Raw genomic sequence first — 18,462 nt, 5'->3', positions numbered from 1 at the left:
ATTCTGACTTTTTTCACAATTGCAACTTTATTTCTTAGTTGTTACTATTTTTGATAATTGAATTTTTTTTTTATTTCTTATAGTCCTGACTGCATCTTTTTATTTGCAACATCTCTCTCAATTGTTCCCTTGCAACTGCAAACATTATTCTCATAATTGCAACTTTGTAAATCATAATTTTGACTATAATCGCAAACATTATTTGTAACAATTGTGACTTTTAAATTACATCTTACATGTCATTTTAAATTGCATGATCTTATTTTCACAGTTATACGGAAGTTTATTTTATTTTTTTGCCGTACAAATGTGACAAATTCAGTCATTCAGCTTTGCATTAAACATGCACTGTTTTTCAGATTCAATCCCAGGCTTGTCAGTGCATCAACTTGCATTTCCTTCTAACACATGAGTCTCATCATATATTCTGTCTTTACACAAAGGTGCTCACTCAGTGCGAATGAACTGAAGTCATTACATTACCAAAAAGCATTTGGGAGACGCAGGGCCCTGCGTAGAGCCCAAGAGCCTGTCTATTCAGTTGTATATGCTTAGTCTTCTATCTTAGTCAGCAGTTTTTCTGAATAAAGCAGGCTGAAAGCACCCATCTGTCAGAATAAAGGACAGTTAAGAGAACCTCTCAACACAAACCAGAACAATAGATGGTTTCTCTCTCTCTCTTTTCTGCTGGACCATTCCGAGTGTTAAACCTACTGAGTTCTAGTCTGTACATCACACTAAAGGCTCCTAGCTGTTGTTGTCCTTTTCTTCACTGGTTAGAAACCAGCTTTAATGTTTCTCTAAAAGAGAACTAACTCATGTCAATGTGCAAAGGGGAGATTTACCTGCATTTGGTGTGTATCGTTAGATCTGGGGTAGACTGACAGATCCAAACTCCTCATCACCGCTCCTTTCCATCACCCTTGTCAGAACCCATTTCTCAAAGAGGACTAGTATTTTAAATGCTCCCTGTCAACTGAGATGCTAATAAGAGAAAAAATGACTACACTCATCTGTCTTGCTTTCTGTCAGCCTGCCCAGACAGCACTGGCCGACAATGTGGCAAAGCCGCCAGATTCACCGTGTTGGTTTCAACACAATGTGTGCTGAGCAGCCGCAGGTGCTTGTCTGGATGTGTTTTGAATAAGTCTGAGGAGAGACAGAGCTCCCAGCAGGAGCTGTGAGCATCACAGCCGCCTTCCCAATTAATGCATCAGCAGCCAACACATTTGTCCCCTGGCTAGATATTTCCTATCGGCATGTCAATACATTCTCAGCTGTCTTAAAAAAACGACATTTGTGGCTCCCTCAAAGTCTCCAGTAACACTGTTCTATTGACAAGTGAAGGCATACAGTCAGTCATATGTCTTATTGTCAAACAAAAGGTTCCTTTTCAATGTCTTCCTTTGGAACATTTTTAAAGCACAGAAGAGTCCATTCCATCCAACAAAACAGTACTTAATCTTTACATACTCGGCTGAATGAGATGAAAAGGTGGACTGCAACCAAACGATGAAGCAGAACAGATGTTATTCCATTTTTTTTTTAAATCACAGACGTCAAAAAATCCATTTAAATATATTCTGTCTTTAAGGCAGTGTAAAAGGGATGAATTACACTATACAGCTGCTTGTTCTTTTGCAGTGAAGGGACAGCAGGGTGATGTGGTCATACGAAATGAAAATTTGGTTCAGTTAAAATTTTCAAAAGGCCTCTCATTTTAATTTCACAGAATGTACTCAAATTATTATCTAAAAACTCAAACTGCACTGTGGCTACAGTATAATGTCAGTATACAGTAGTATAAAAGGTGGTTAATCTGATGCACTAGGCTGCATTTGAGATAGCATACAAACAATATTTGAAAAGAACAGTCATGTTGGCAGTCTGTGTAGTTGGATGGTGGAACTCCAGTAAATCAATAATGATATGACTTTATTTAGGATTATATGGTGTATAGTGTGTAATTTGGGATGCAGTTTATGTGTAAAGAACCATGTTTTTTAGAGTGTAGCACATCCAGATTAAAGTCATACTATACAGATTCATACTATTCTATATAAAACATACTTTATAAAAAAAAATATTTTAAAATGTATACGATTTTGGACAAAGCTACAAATTTAAACCTGCACAATCTGAATTGAAGAAAGTTACAGTTATTGTGTGCACTAAGTATTCTCAATGTACATATGATTTGGCACACAGTGAGTCAATAAGATATTACACCAGCACAAAATATAACTGGCACTTCCATTGTGGTGACCATGGTAACAACTGACCTGTAGTACATCACTGATACTGCTAACAGTTACACATCATCAAGTGCAGAATGACACCAGTCTGGACGGGTCACACTGTCTCTTATGACAGAAAGGTGAGATTTTCCAACAGTTCTTCTTGTTGATGGTGTTGTTATATCCTACTATTTGTGTTCCAGCCTTCTCTGTGTTTTTAGACAATGATGCAGTATGTGACATTTCATCGTGTGTATCTAGACTACTGTTTGTTTAAAAAGAAAGTCTGATAAATGGCATAATTAGTCTATTGAAAATACAAATTTGCATCTATTAGATGAAATTTGTGTTCCCACTGTCACGCATTCAAACATAAATCAGCCATTTATAATGTTTCAGCAATCAGATAATTTACTGCCTGAGGATTCTCTGATTATCTTGAGCCACACATTGCAACGGTTTAACCCAGGGAGGTCTATAACACCTGGAGAGAGCTGTCCATTAAGCATTCTCATTCATCTCAATGGCAGCTTCTTAGGAGTTATTTATTTCACAAGTTTGTAAATGCAGGATCATATTTTGAGTTTTGTGTAGAAATGTTTGCCTTAAAAAGAATAAAGTATTAAGGCTGGCACTAATGATTATTTTTTGTTAAACAAGTAATCGGCCGATCATTCTGACAATTAAATCGAGTAATCGGATAATTCAATTTTGTGTGTGTGGCAATAAAAAGAAACCTAGTTGAACACAAGCCTTTAAAATGACTTTAAATATATTTATAATAGCAATAAAAAAATAATAATTATTTCAAATAAAGTATCAAAAGCAAGTAATCATATGGTTTTATTGAATGAAAGAGCTAAAATACATAATATATTGTAAACAGAGCTAATATAGCATTATAACAAATGACTGCAAAGGGTGCCTACGGTCAGATGATATGATTCTTTTTAATCTTCACAACACAATCTAATTGTTTAATATTGACTATACAACATTTAATTCTTTAACGTTAATATTTTGGCACTTCTTTACGGCAGAAATGCTAAAGCCACTTTTTTTTGAGCATTTAGATATCAAAATGTGTGAAATCAAAGCTATGGTTTCTACCTTTATTTTGAAATTGTGTGAAACAGTTATCAAATTGAGAAAGATATTGACATATTCTCCTGTGTTTGCAGAGGTTTATGAATCATTTACCTTACAAATCTAATGAAACGTCATTCCCAGATTAACTTTATAATAAACCCAAACTTACAAAAAAATCCCAGAGATGGATTCGAGACACATGTAAATGATAACAGTTTGTGTGGAGCAGCATTTACTACTGTGAACAGAGACAATCTGACATGTGCGTGTATATAACCTACACATACGTATGTAAATAATTAAAGCACGTATACAGTATTAAACCTGCGTGTCATACATTAATTTGAATCACGGCATTTGTGAATTCACAATAGCATTGAATACACAACAGCACAGAATTCAAAAATGTGCCACTTTTGGTATTTTGGATTTGTTTTTTATCGAGTACTTAAACTGAATTGAGGAATTGTGACAGCCCTAATTTTGAGCAAACGCAAGTCAATTTAACAAAATAGCTCTCCACAAAACTCAGTTCACAAATGTGTTAAATGTCCTTTTTATTACCAAACACAAATCTAGTGCACAGAACTGTGGCTGAAAAATCATTTCATAGTTGCTTGGCTGACGTATGACATCCCAGAAGTACGACATAAAAAATGAAATTTAAGTGATATTTTCATGTACTAGGGACAACTTATTTGCATTATGAAAACAAGAGTATACTTCGGAATAGCCTACCTGTGTGGTCATAAGAATGTTGTCAAACTTCAAGCCAAAATAAGTGGCCCTCAAACAAACTTCCTCTTTACAAAATTAAAGGGGGGGTGAAATGCTCGTTTTCACTCAATATCCTGTTAATCTTGAGTACCTATAGAGTAGTACTGCATCCTTCATAACTCCAAAAAGTCTTTAGTTTTATTATATTCATAAGAGAAAGATAGTCTGTACCGATTTTTCCCGGAATAACACGACCAAGTGGAGGCGTGACGTGTGGGCAGAGCTAAAAAATCATGAGCGCCAGTAGGCTTTTGCATTGAGAGCGTTTGGAAGCTGTGTCTCATTATCGTGAGGACAAAACCATCATCCAAAACAAACCATGGCTAACAGTCAGATTCAGCCGTTTATTTATGACCCAGAATCAGATCCAGAGGCTGAAACTGAACGAGAGCAGCAGCAGCAACGACTCGCTCCGAGCGGGGCTCGAACCCGGGTCTCAAGCATGGGAGGGGACGCACTAACAAGGAGGCAGAGATATTTTAAGCAGTTTTACTCACCGCCTGCGGTTCCAACACACGATCGTGACCCTTTTTCGTTGGGATTGCATCATCCTTAAGAAATAAACGATACGCAAATCCGTCATCAAACTGGGCCTTGTTTGTAAAACAAGCATCTTCGAAATGCAGGGAACAAACAAAAACACTTGCACAACTCCGTTGATGCTCTGTAAAAATAAACTCCATCCACTGGTCCCTTAATGCTGTTTTTTCTTTGGTAATCTGTGCAGAGTTGTCTTGCCCTGGCAACCAAAAACACTCTTTTGTGACATTTCGCGACGCTCTCGCTCTGATCAGTGAATGCCTCTGCTCTCAGTGCTCTGCTATACTGGAGCGCGCGCTCTTCCGGCAGAAGAGCGCGCACTTAGGACCCATATAAGGAAATTCCGCTCCATCTAACGTCACACAGAGCCATACTCGAAAAAAACTTTCTGAAACTTGTGACAAACCGGAAAGAGTATTTTTGGAACAGAAATACTCCTTCAAACGTACAACTTAATTTTTGAAACTTTGTCCATGTTTAGCATGGGAATCCAACTCTTTAACAGTGTAAAAAACTCAGTATGCATGAAATAGCATTCCCCCCCCCCCCTCTTTAACAAATATAAAGCAAGTGTACTCTAGTTGAAGAATGTATCTGCTGAAACATTGACCCATGAGGCATTTATAGAAGATTATATTACATATTTGTGTATCATCTGGTAGTGCTTTAACTGTTTTGTCATGGTCTGGATTTGACAGCATATATATTTATACAGTCTTAAGACTTTAAACAGCAAAAAAGGATCAGAGAGTGAACTGTATTGTTTACTGAAGACACATCGAATTGTGAATGGGAACATGTAACAGGCTAGAGCAGAGACTTAAATAAGTCTAACCGAGACACACACATACACACACACTCATCATGGAGGAGACTTCTATTGTAGTTAATGGTGTTTTCAATGCTCTTAACTCTACATCACTATGCATAAAATGGCCTTCCTAGAAATGGTTAAAAAATGAAAAATCTGCCATTAATTACTCACCTTCATGTCTTCCTGAACACACAAGTGTCATCTTCAGAACACAAAATAAGATACTTTTGATGAAATCTAAGAGCTTTCTGACCCTGCATAGACAGCAACGCAACTACCACATTCAAAACCCAGAAAGGCAGTAAAGACATTGATAAAATAGTCCATGTGACAGCAGTGGTTCAACCATAATTTTACAAAGCTATGAGAATACTTTTTGGGTGCAAAGGAAATAAAAATAACAACTTTATTTACTTTTCTTTCAGTTTGGAATTCTTTTCAAGCTATTTAAGACAAGATAAACTTCACTCCATTTTATTACATTTAAAATATTCAGTACGCCAAATTTTCTACACTTAACACTGAACAATTTATACTTTTTTCACTCTGAAAACTATATTCTTTGTGTATGTTTATACAATCCTTGGGTAATTTAAATGCTGCGAAATCTAATAAATACTACAGTTAAACTATGGATACTGTGCAAAAACTAAACATCCACGAGGGCAAATTCATAGTAAAGCTCTGACTTCCATGAATTATGGATCATGTTGTCAGTCTTGAGACCCCTGAGGGTCCACAAAGGACCTGCAGCAGGACTGTGGACATATATAAAACATAATAAAAATAATAATTTTATATATATATATATATATACACACACACACACACATGCACATTTTAAATGTATTTCTCAGTATGAGACATTTTATACTTTTAGGATTTATAGAAACTGTTTGGGGTCTTGTAAAGGTTGAAAACTGAAGACTGTCTTCAGAAATTCCATGAGATGACTGTATTAAGAGCCCGATGAAAGGACTCTGTTCAGTCTAAATTCAGTCTACCCACTTTCTGAATATTTTAACTTATAAATTAGATGTTAATAAACTTGAAATGTATCTACTAGGCTAATAGGCAAAAAATAAAAACATAGGGAAAGAGTGTACAGCATAATGGGATTTTCACAGTTTCTACCTCTGGATGCCCTGAAGTTATAGGAGACGATTTAGGATAAAGGATATGTTTCCTTGCTGTTAAAAATCAACATTCTAAGAGGCAAGGAAATGCATCATTTCAGGAACAAGAATAATCATCAATGCATGAATCAAAATCACTTTTAACACAGGTGATTGTGACAGTGTACTATGTGTGTGTAGTGTGATACAGTGATACTGTGTCTCACAGTAGCATTAACAACTTTTAAAAATTTTCTTTCAAAATTAAACGCATTGCATCACTGAACATTCCCACAATGCACTTCCAACAGTCAATCATGCCACAGGAAATTACTCTCATTGAAAATGAATGACTTCTAGTTGTTTTGTCTTACTAGTAATTGTTTTGCAAATCCCTATGTGTGAATATCTCTTAAGATTAGCCACGCAAACATAAGAACGTAAGCATTTAAAGGTTTGAATTCACTAGACAACATTTTAAATCTGGGGTGGGGGGGGGGGGGGCAAAAAAGCAGGATTACCAGACTTTAAAGTTGTTCCAAACACAAACAAGTCACGCAGAAACACGCCTCAGGAGACACATGACAACTGAAAACACTATGTGTTCTAAAATGATCTCAAAAGCCAATCAACCAGAATGAATGTTTTTAATAGACCTTAAATTGGAAATAATAAATAATAAATGCTGTGAGGAAATCTGATACATGAATGTCAGGACTCAGCTGATCAACATTCTCATTATCGAGAGGAGCTGAAGTAATTGGTTTCTCTATTAAGCTATGTGACCTTTTAGTCCTTTCATAAAACAAAGTGTGGATGTTATCCTTGAAAAGCTCTGAGTAAGTGTGCACATTCAATACTTACAAACTGGTTCGGAAAAGAAGAATTTAACCTTTGTATCACGCCATCAGACTGTGCACCTTAAACGATCCTTTCATTCCAGGATGTCGGCTGTCGTTTTATAATAGTTCTAAAGGGTAAAATTAGCAACTGAATTCCAGAAGGACAACAGCAACATTATCCCCTTTAATAGAAGAGCACTAAGTCTCACTAAGATAATTACATCATTATCTGTCTATCAATCACCATTTGGTGTTGGGAAAATTACATGAATCCCAAAGCTCAGGAAATATGAAGTACATCACCTTCCATGAATTATTTACCAGCTTGAGCATTTGAATAAGACTGAAGCTTGATACATGATGAAAAAGCCAGCCTCACTTCATCATGTTTATGTATTTTAACAGCTAAGAACTACAGCAAAGAAAGAGATGCACTGTATGAGGCTTTTCTTTTTGGCTTCACCTTCACAAAGAATGAAAAAATAATTAATTTACAGATCGCAGTGAGAACTTTTGTTTGTGTGTGTGTGTGATTAATGGGAATGGAGGTAAACTATAGAAACGTTTTCTCATGTTGAGTGTTCCAGTATTTATCCCAAGGCTAATAACTTCAAATATTCAGACATTTAAAAAGAAATACATGAAAGTGGAAGGACCTCACTGTAATAAACATTTACTGACCTTAGTGTTTTGTTCGTACGAATAATGAAGTTAATATCACACACTCAGAAAATGAGGCTTTGTTTTTGTTCTGTGAACTTTAAGACATGCTAAAGCTGAAATTTTGTGGAATGCATAGATTTGAAAGAAGTAAAATACTTTACATTGGTTATCAACCGACAAGAGATGTATGTACACAAAAAATGTTAATATTATGAAATAAATAAGGCTCACTAAAAGTTAATCTTTAAAAGCACTAAGAATTTAATAACACTGTAGTCATTAATTCTCTCATTAATAACTCACTCTCATGTCGCTCCAAACCCATAAGACTTTCATTCATCTTCAGAAAATAAATTTATATATATTTGTTGAAATCTGAGAGCATTCAGTATGCTTCTATAATTCTGACCCTGCATAGAGAACAATGCAGCTACCATGATCAAAAAGACAATAAGGACAGAAGGAAAATAGTTTATGTGATCTCAGTGGTTCAATTTAACAATTTCAATAAAGTATCGGTTTTCAAAAGACCAGTCTTTGATGCGCGTTCACGAGAGAACCACAAAATATTCTTGTGGTGCAGCTGATTCAGGAGCCAGTATTCTGACATAGAATCCAGATGTGCTTCACCTTGTTAACAAGCAGAGGAATGTACACACATGTTGTAGTACTCTCATGAATGCGCATCAAAGACTGACATGGAAGAGAAACTGTTATTGTTTTCTATGCACACAAAAAGTATTCTCTTAGCTTCATAAAATTACGGTTGAACCACTGATGTCACATCATGGATTACTTTAGATGTCCTTACTACCTTTCCGGGCCTTGTATGTGGTAGTTGTGTTGCTGTATATGAAGGGTGAGAAAGCAGTCAAATTTCACCAGAAATAGATTCATTTGTGTTCTGAAGATGAATGAAGGTCTTCAGGTTTGCAACGACATGAGGGTGAACTTTCCCTTTAATACTGGTGCACCTGAATAGATTCTCAAGTTAGATATGTATTTTTTATACAGCACTTATTCCCTTTGGTTTGATACAGTTCAAAGATTAATTTAATTGAAAATGGAAATAGCATGTAACCTTGGACAGAGAGCACAGTAAAAAGAGTGGTAAAATCACTGCATTCACTTCTCGTCATACTTTTTCATTGCCAAAGATGCTTCATCACCATCATTCGAGGTCATCTCCTGTGGAGCTCAGACACCACTAAAGTCATTCAGACAGCAACTGAGCACCAGGTCAAGGACAGAAGCTGTGAGAAGATATTACTGACATGAATTCGGATTGATCCCGGGACCTGTCAGGCAGGAGCGCTACTCACACATGACACACGCTGTGGTAAAGCGCACCAACACGCACAAACTTTTTGGACTGTAAAAGGTCAAGTACAGCTATTGACCAAAGGATCTCGAGCACTAAGCCTTTGCGAAGCCTTCAGAGGATTGAGGGGAGTGTGACAGACCTGTGAATTGAGAGACACGATGAATGACACCCTCTGTCTTACCTTCATCTTTCCATCTCACCGCTGCCTTCCTGTGAGAATAAAGTGTGTCTTTCACAGATGACAGTGACTGTCAAGCACCTCCATTCTGAGAATCAGTCAGCTGCAGGGAAAAAGGAAATAAAGACAACAATGGATCACGAAAGAAAACCGGAAAAGTGCCTATCACTTCAGGAAGAACCGGCAGTTTCCCACTGGCCTTTCTCTTAGCATGTGAAAGCGAAAGCATACTCCAGGTGCCAGTGTTGTGCAAAGGCATTTAAATAACAAACAGAGGAGTAATGGTCCTGACTTGGATCATTGACCAAATCTCAATATGTGCAGTGCACATGAATTTATATTTGTGTGCCGCCTCTTGTCAGAGTGTTTTCAACCATATATCATAGACTATTCCCAATTTGTTCCTGCAGATCAAGCAATCTGGCACGGCACTGATTGGAATGTAAATAAAAACGACCCAGAGGGTGACGGTGTGAAATGAATGCTGAGCGGTGATGAGCAGGACACCGCCGTGGCGTCTCACACACATTGACACACTCGCAGACACACAAACGGCCTCAGGAGACTCCTTCGGGATGCAGTCCATCAAACCACCTTACAGACTCCAGAAGGTGCATGCTTCAAATAAATAAGTAAACAGCCCAGATACATCATAAAACACGCACACACTGACGAGCAGGAAGAACATCAGGCCCACTCAGCCCCACACAAATAGCCCAATTAGCAATCGCATCAGGTCACTACGGGAGAGGGATCATAATGAGGGGCGAGAGGCGGGCATTGATTAGGAGTCCCTGCAGGGCTGAGACCTGGGAGCTAAAGTAGATAGAGACCTGGCCTGATTCCACACAGCAGCCTCAAACTCTCAAGCACCCTTCGGAGAGCAGAGCCTCCCACGGAGAAACTTGTGTGAAGAAAGTAAGCGGAAAACAGAGAGATAATGATCCGATTTTATAAGGACCATCAATGAGATTTTCTATCGGCTTTTTGATGGCCTTTTGGAGTGTGGATGTTCTTTGAAGATACTCAAGGTGCTTAAGATGTAGTTAGATAGAAATAATTCTATTTAAATGTGTCCATTTCATACTTTGATAGTCTTTTAAAAATAAAGGTTACAAAAGGAGCTTTTCACAACAATTCCACCTTTGGTTCCCCAAAGAACCTTTAAAGTGAACGGTTCTTAAAAGAACCTTTAGTGTAAAGAACTTTATCTGTAAAAACCCTACTGCTGTTAGGTAAAGAAAGTCCAAAGAAACAACATGTTCCACCATCATGGGAGTGCAGAGGTTTGTTTGACACCATAATGTGTTTTGGTGTAGCCACCAGGCATCACACTTTGACTGACTGCAGGGAAAGAGAGCATAAATTTGAAGGACAGTGTTTAGGTAAGACCGTATAGACTAGTAGGTGGTCTTATATGCTATCTTCAGAGCCTTAAATGTAATACTGGCCAACAAGAGGGTTGTGACATGGCTCCACTTTGACTGATTGAAGACCAAACATGTTGCTGCATTCTGGATAGCCTGTACATGATTGATGGTGCTAGCTGGAGGTTAAGCTAGTAAAGTATTGCAGTGGTACAGTATTCGACTGGATAACATGGTTTTAAAGAATGTGTGTCCAATCAAACTTTTAAAAGCAAATTAGTCTATAACTAACAATCAAGCCCATGGTTTCCCAAAATGTGGTTTGTTGGTGGTTCATGAGGAAATCTACAGGGTGCTAAAAAGCTGATAATTAAATCATAATGACGTAAAATAAACATGTACTAAAAGAGTATTTAAAATTATTAACATACTAAAACTAAATAAATATTTTATTATTTGACTATTAACTGATATCAGAGAGCTGGGAACATGAATACGGTTTTAAAAGATTGATTTTTATTTTTAATTTATTTTTTAATCCCAGGGTACTTCAAGTAAATATTTTATGTCAAAGGGGTTTGGATGACAAGTCAGAGTTGATCTAGCCAAATAATTCAGATACCAACATAGAAAGATTGTGAGACAAACAAAATGATGCAAAGTATAGTAAAATAAGATAAATCCAGACTACATTTCAGTTGCTGGGAGCAGAAACTTGTGCAGTGTATTTCTGGTTGCTAAGAGAAAGAAACCATCTAAACACTCAAACCATACAGACAAGCTTGTGTCATGATAACACATGTAGCATATTATGGGATCGCACTGTGACGTTCAATAAAACATCAAGTTTGGAACAGCATCACCATTGTGGATAGACTGGTCTAGTTAGTGTACAGTCAGTGTGAAGCAATTCTGCCCTCATGTGGCAATCAAAAATTCAGCCAACCGACTGGACAAAACAACAAAGATCCACTGTGAGAGAAGAAACTTTGTACATATGTGCAGTCTAATAAAAAAGACTGGTAAGAGAGGGCAAGGTAGAAAACAAAATCTTGCAATAAAAATGCAATGTTTTTTCTCTGAAGTTAAAAAGCCTGTAGCTCTGGCAGCGAAAGTAGTTTTCTTGAGGGTTTTGCATCTCTTTTCCCACAAGAGCTGGATCTGAACACTTGAAACGCTTGCGTCTGATTTGCAAATGAACAAAAGAAAATCAGAAGCAGAGCCATATAATGATTTATTTTTAAAGAGAAGCAGGAAACATTGATTGAACGCTGGTGGCAAAGAAACCAATACCACAGTGGCCGGCCTACTCATGCTCCGAAATAGATTGCTGGAGTCTTTGACATTCTCTCTTGTCATTTCAGCAAGTGGCTCCAAGTGGATCGTGATTCACCGAGCGCCAAGGCAAAACACACTGAGAATGCAATGGAAGGATAACATCAGAGGCTTTGTCTTCTTGCCATATAACTTGCCTGAGGAAACGTGTTATTATTATGCCACTGTCAATGGAGGACCAGCACACTACAGGTGGCATTCATGTGGCACAACCCAAGAAATAGGAAGTGCACCCACTTTGCCAAGAATACGAAACTGGAACTGCAACAAAACTAGCTCCCAAAACTATAAACCGCACTGCCTGTGGCACTCCATCTTGTGTGGCGGCCACTGGCCAATAAGGCGGCACATTTTTCCAAGAGATGAGCCGAGTTGAGAATATCCAGGGAAAGACAATGATTAAAAGCCCTGCTTTGCTACCCAATCTTATTGACTGTGAGTGAAGGTGGCCAACGTTGACCTAACACCCCTCCCAATCCGTATTATTTTCTCCAACAAGAAGTAGAATGAATCTGAAACTGCTACTCTGCTGAACAGAAATCTTTTATTGTGCAGTCTATCATGTGGATTAGTCATGACTCATACATGCACACTGCAGCTGAAGATATACAGACCCTTTGCACTTACATAGATATTCATATTTTGATGCCAATGGAACACATGCAGAGAAACTATTCCTCCTCCAAAACATTTGGGTTAGATGAGTTACATTGTACTTTGTAAGTCATAACATCCTACAACTGCTTTTTGGAAATTAAAGTCCCATTCAACCATTCACATGCTACCGAAGATGTTAGCACTGCAGACTCTAGGTCATAAAAGCTATTATAGTCTGTGTTCGGAGTACACGAAAATTGGATTTCATACTATTCAGCTAAACAATAACTTCAAGGTGATCCCTTTTCTGCCGTAATTCTGCTCGTATAATTCCCTTCGGCACAAGCACACACCTACTAGCCATAGTTTGTTATGCCATCCCTTAAACTGTAGAGGAAATACTGCCTTCAGGGACAGGGATGAAGCATGCAGCTCATCTCTTAAGCACATTTAACGGCTCGTTACCCCACCGCTCGTTTCAGGAAACATGACACTCCTTGGTCAGGTGCCATTCTCTAATGTGTTGGAAATGAGCCATGAGCCTCTACAGTCTTTAGACAGTAAGTACGGTGTGCTCAAGGGGCCATTTTGGTTCTGAAAAGAGTGCAGCAGTGCCTTAAACAGGAAAAAAGCCCAAACTGAAACTGTTGCTTTTGCAATTAACAGTGCCCTCTCTAGTACTGCTAAAATATGTAAGGATAACATAAAGTGAATTCATTCTAAATTAAACAGCTTGGGTATGACCTACCGGTCCTAAATGCGTCCAAGAAATGCTGTGCATGCATAGCATTTCTGAGAATTGACTTCATTTCGGCTTCTGCCATCCAAGGTTATTTGCCACTGGGATGAAGAGAACAAAAAACTCAAAGAGCATTCCAGAAAAAGTGAAACTTTCAAGGATCCCCCCTTAGTATAAAGAAGTACAGAAAGGTTTGGACTGAGGTCATTTCAGAAAAACTAATTCTGATGGTAATGGTAAATAATTGGTTTCATGTACTTTAAGAAAAATTTAATGGCAACAATTTATAGTACAAACAGACAAAAATATAACTCACTGAAGTTTATAAAAAAACACAGCAGAATCAAGGGGCTGATGGACATCACGTGACATCATCGAAAGGAACAGCCGTTTGGAAAGCTCCGGACCAACTCTGCGGGTTGTAGATGTGACACCCTCTCCGCGGCGAATTAGTAGGTCTGCCAGCAGACCGACTTTTTCATGTTCCGATTTGCACCGTGCGTATGCCTACAAGTAACAAATATACATTCAAACATGAGATCTTGTAACGAAAAACACTAAAAATTATTTAAAAAATAAAAACTGTATATGCCAATATGTTGTTAATCGGTCGATAATATGCTGGCAAACACAATCTGTTTTTGCTGTTAGGCACATTAGAAAACAGCTTTAACCTGAGCCAGAAGCCAAGGAGAGGGGTAGGCACTAAGTATAGCGCTGGCCATATCAGGGCTGACACGGTTCAACTGTTGTATTTGTCTCTTCCAAACTTGCAGAAGGCCTTTCCCTGAGCGGTCCACCTTCTGACCCCCTGCCCACTCACTCTCCAAACAAAACGTGAATCCCGTCTTCTCTCGCTCCCACCTGGGAAGAATAAACATACACAAGTAAAAAATGAACCACTGTAGCTTAAGATGCAGCTGGTTGGAGAGGATAAATATGGAAACTGGCTTCCCACTCACTTGAACGGTGCCTCGGCTTCTGCTTTGGTTAACATGGTAATATAATCAGTGAAGTCTTTCCAGGTAGAGAGGAAGCGAACCTGCACCCCAGTTTGCAGCTGCAGGTCTACCAAAGCCTGATGGACAGGAGAGGGAAAAAAGACTGAGCTGAAGCAGAGCACTTCAAATATGACCATGAATTTATACAGACTGCCAATGAGGTGTTTCAGCTTACCTCCTCCACCTGCACTCGCGAGACCTCAGGAAGCTGATTGATATCGTCTTTCTTTCTTCTCTTTTTCTGCCCTCCCTGAAGACCCATGTTCTTCTCCTCGCCCAGCACTGCCTCGCGGTATTTCTTCAGACATTTTGAATTCTGGCTTCTGCAAGAGAACATTTAATGCAAAATTAAGCAATTATAAACTCTTCATTAATAAATCATTTAAAATCTAACATACATATGCTAATGTTTGTTTTAGGAGTACTGCTAAATTTATGGATAAAACAATTCATAAACATAAACATGTAGTATTAAATAAGTGTAAATCTTGTATATTTGTCAAATACTCTCAGTAAGTTATTCACTTGAAGTACTTCTCTATGTCAATCACAACCAGACTGAGGGTTCTGCCTGGGTTCCTGCTCATAAGTCCTTGGATCCAGGCAGTCAGAGATATGCCAATTTCTGTCAATACACCCATGCATTGTCTCTAAATTTAAAAAAAAAGCCCCACATAACCCAATCAGGAGAGAAATCCCAAGGCTGTCAACATTTTTAAGATATTTATTTCTCAAAGATTGAGCAAAAGCATATTTTAAAGAGCTTTTGGATGATCCTGTAATTATATTCATTACCCTTAATTGCTCTGACTCTTCTTGGAAAGGTCATAACTGCTAACTTTTCTGTTGCCCTTTCAGCCATAAAACTCTTTTTATTGAAATTTTAGTTAGCACATCATACAAAAAGGGCACATCAAACAATTATCCTATTAATGGTTAATTAGGTAATTATAATGGTCCATTAGGAAATTACACCATACCAGAACATAATGTGCCTACCTTGCAGTAGTTATTAATCATGGTTACAAAGTCATCAACAGGAACTTGGATTACAGTATTTGAGTCTGAAATGGACATCACCTCACCAGTCTGCAAATAAAACATTCAAATGACCTATAAAAATGTGTAAAAATATTTAAATTAGACAACAAGTCCCCCTTTTGTCCAAGACAATATTCAAGATATCTCCTAACCTAACACAAAATGTAATAAACTGAACACAAAAATGGAATGTCAGACTAAAGTGGTACAGTACATATATTTGTTGTTATTGTTTAGAATCATATTAAGATTATAGTGTGTTACTAAATGTACATTTAAATACTTTTAAAGTCTGTGTGAACCGGAAGCTGCTGCCGACTCTACTTCAGTATGGTGACGTATTTCTTACTGAAACAGTATATTGAAGAGGACGGAGGTTTTTTTTTTTTGCACTCCTCCTCTCAAATCTCACTTACAGCTATCTAACTGTTGTAGGAGCGTAGTTAACCATATTCTGCCCAAGCTGTCAAACTGACGTCATCGGAGAAGGAATGCTATTACAGAGCCCACACTTTAAGACTCCCTAAAAGTTTTTTCAAGGCCCCCTAGTGGGTCCTGGCCTCCGGGTTTTTAACCACTGGTTAAGATGTGCATAACTTCAACCCAGATATGAGACGTCACACAGATATTTAAGCATCTTCTTTATCTACAAACATCAGAAAAATCTATATAGATCTCATAATGTTACATTCATGTGTTTGAAATTCAAAATGTCACACATTCATCATCTGTATCCATGACATTCAATAGAAATCCTTTGGGTGACAGTGCAGAACAGTGATACCCTGGCAATTACCTCGCCCCCACCCCAAAAAAATAAAATAATAATCACATAATTGAATTGGATATTTCATTGTTCATGCTCAAAGCAATTTGCATATCAAAGCAAATGACAAGGAACGTGGCTACAAATTTGTCTTTTCTGCATTTGTATGTGTAGAGTGCTGTCATGCCTGAGGGCAGGGTGAGCGTCTAGCCCAGGTGACACTACGAGGAAGAGACTGCTTCTCTATGGCACAGTTGCAGCCCATGGCATGCAGGGAAGTCAGGAGAGCGCCGCCACCACCTTCCAGCTGCAGTAGGCCTATGTGGGAGAGACAGCTAATCAATACTAATCCATTCAGCAAATGCAGCTTAATACCTCATGCCAGTGCTTTTTAACAACTCGGGGAAAGTATCAAAGCACACAGAGCCCTGAAGAAAACTGTGACAGCAAAGATGAGCACTGTAGGCACACACTGCCACCTACCTGGGTCGACCGTCACCACCATGTGTTTGATGCACTCCTCTGGCCTTAGGGCTTTCACAGCATCAGCCAGAGCTTTCTTTTCCATCCTCAATCTCTCCTTCTCTTCCTGCTGATGCTCTCGTATTGCTCTTTTCCTCAGGGTTTCCTGTCTGACAGCCTCCACTTCTGCTAAGGTTTTCTTGCGTTTGGCCAGGTAAGTGCCAGTCTCCGCTTCAGGTGTAGGTTCTTTTGTGAGGTATGGCGCACTGTCGTTTGAGCTGCACTGCCTTGTTATATTGCTACAGATCTTGTTACGTTCAACTGGATGGGCCTTGGGGTTGATATGATGTCCTGGAACATCTAAGAGGCGAGAACATCCATTGGAAACCACACTGGAAGTCCGGGTCTCCTCTGCACTGACGGCTGCTGTACCCAGGCCAAGCCGTTTCTGTTTTAGTCTTACAGCTAAGGGAATCATGGCCTCCTCCTCCTCCTCTTCGCTGTCACTACTGACCATCAACACGTCACTTCTAGCAGCTCCAGTGGAGACGCGGACCTCCAAAGATGAAACTGGATCAGCAACAGAAGCCATTTCTGAGTCTGAACGGTCTAAAACCACCAAGTTGGGCTGTCTGGATTTCGACTGTGAGAAATCAAACACAGGCAGCTCCTCTGAATCACTGTCGCTTAGAAGGAATCCAGATTTAACGTTACCGATGCAGGTCATGCTGAGTTGACATGCGGAGACCTGTGGTCTGAAGGAAAGTTCAAATTAAAATACAATTTAACACACATTTAACACTTTATTCTATTAAATACTTTTCATTTGTATATAAAATATATCTTTTTTATTTTTATAATAACATTCACAACCTCAATATTATGCTATTCATTCTTGTAAAAAAAAAAATAATAATTTTAAAACCGTGCAGCTACAATTTATATCCAAGACAGATTAACAAATTCACAAACACTTTTGCTGGCACACGATGGTTTGCTTTCAATTGTTCATCAAATTGTAAACTATTATATCTTATGTTTTCAACACTACCACAAATCATTAACAATAGTTTCAGGAGAACATAATCTGCTAACGAGATACAACTTTTATTTTTTATTCAACAGAATTCACAAGCTTTCAATCCAATCACAGGAATAGGAAAATATTAACTAAGTGGATAAAGTTTGAAACTCGTGCAAACACTAGTAAATACGGTTAAGTAGAAAAATATATTAATAAAACACGTTTACGTTAATATATTGTTGAAACATAACCAATTCACGTTAATGTTCGGGTTAATGTTAAGAGAAACGGTGCGATAAAACTAAATCAGAACTAGAACTGTCGCGCGTGGCTCCATGCCACACAACTATTATTTCAATTTGCATGCACGAACACAAACACAACAAAAACAAAACAAAAAAAGAGCAAAAGTTTCCAGGTCAAGACAGAACATCACGCCACATAAAACATCACAATACAAATGATCATAAAACTCAGTATCTTCTCAAGAGTTCTACTGTAGGGTTACATTTCCAACATATTTATCTTTCTATGTTACTCAAGTTCTTCAG

The 18,462-nt window shown here is 38.2% G+C and overlaps 1 protein-coding gene across 1 annotated transcript; it reads right to left on the bottom strand.

Annotated features, from left to right (window-relative positions):
- Positions 1-8,878: 8,878 nt before the first annotated feature.
- Positions 8,879-18,335, bottom strand: LOC113111870 (crossover junction endonuclease EME1). Its single transcript, XM_026277034.1, has 8 exons — positions 16,909-18,335; positions 16,613-16,743; positions 15,618-15,707; positions 15,144-15,268; positions 14,794-14,941; positions 14,580-14,695; positions 14,292-14,481; positions 8,879-14,124 (listed from the first exon to the last, which is right to left on the bottom strand). Exons 1-8 carry the CDS (start codon positions 17,612-17,614, stop codon positions 13,930-13,932), a joined length of 1,701 nt encoding a protein of 566 aa, XP_026132819.1. The 5' UTR covers positions 17,615-18,335; the 3' UTR covers positions 8,879-13,929.
- Positions 18,336-18,462: the final 127 nt, after the last annotated feature.

The sequence above is a fragment of the Carassius auratus genome, chromosome 12, assembly GCF_003368295.1.
Source record: "Carassius auratus strain Wakin chromosome 12, ASM336829v1, whole genome shotgun sequence".
Lineage (NCBI taxonomy): Eukaryota > Metazoa > Chordata > Actinopteri > Cypriniformes > Cyprinidae > Carassius > Carassius auratus.
The sequence above is the reverse complement of the archived record's forward strand: the minus strand, read 5'-3'. Positions and strand labels throughout refer to the sequence as shown.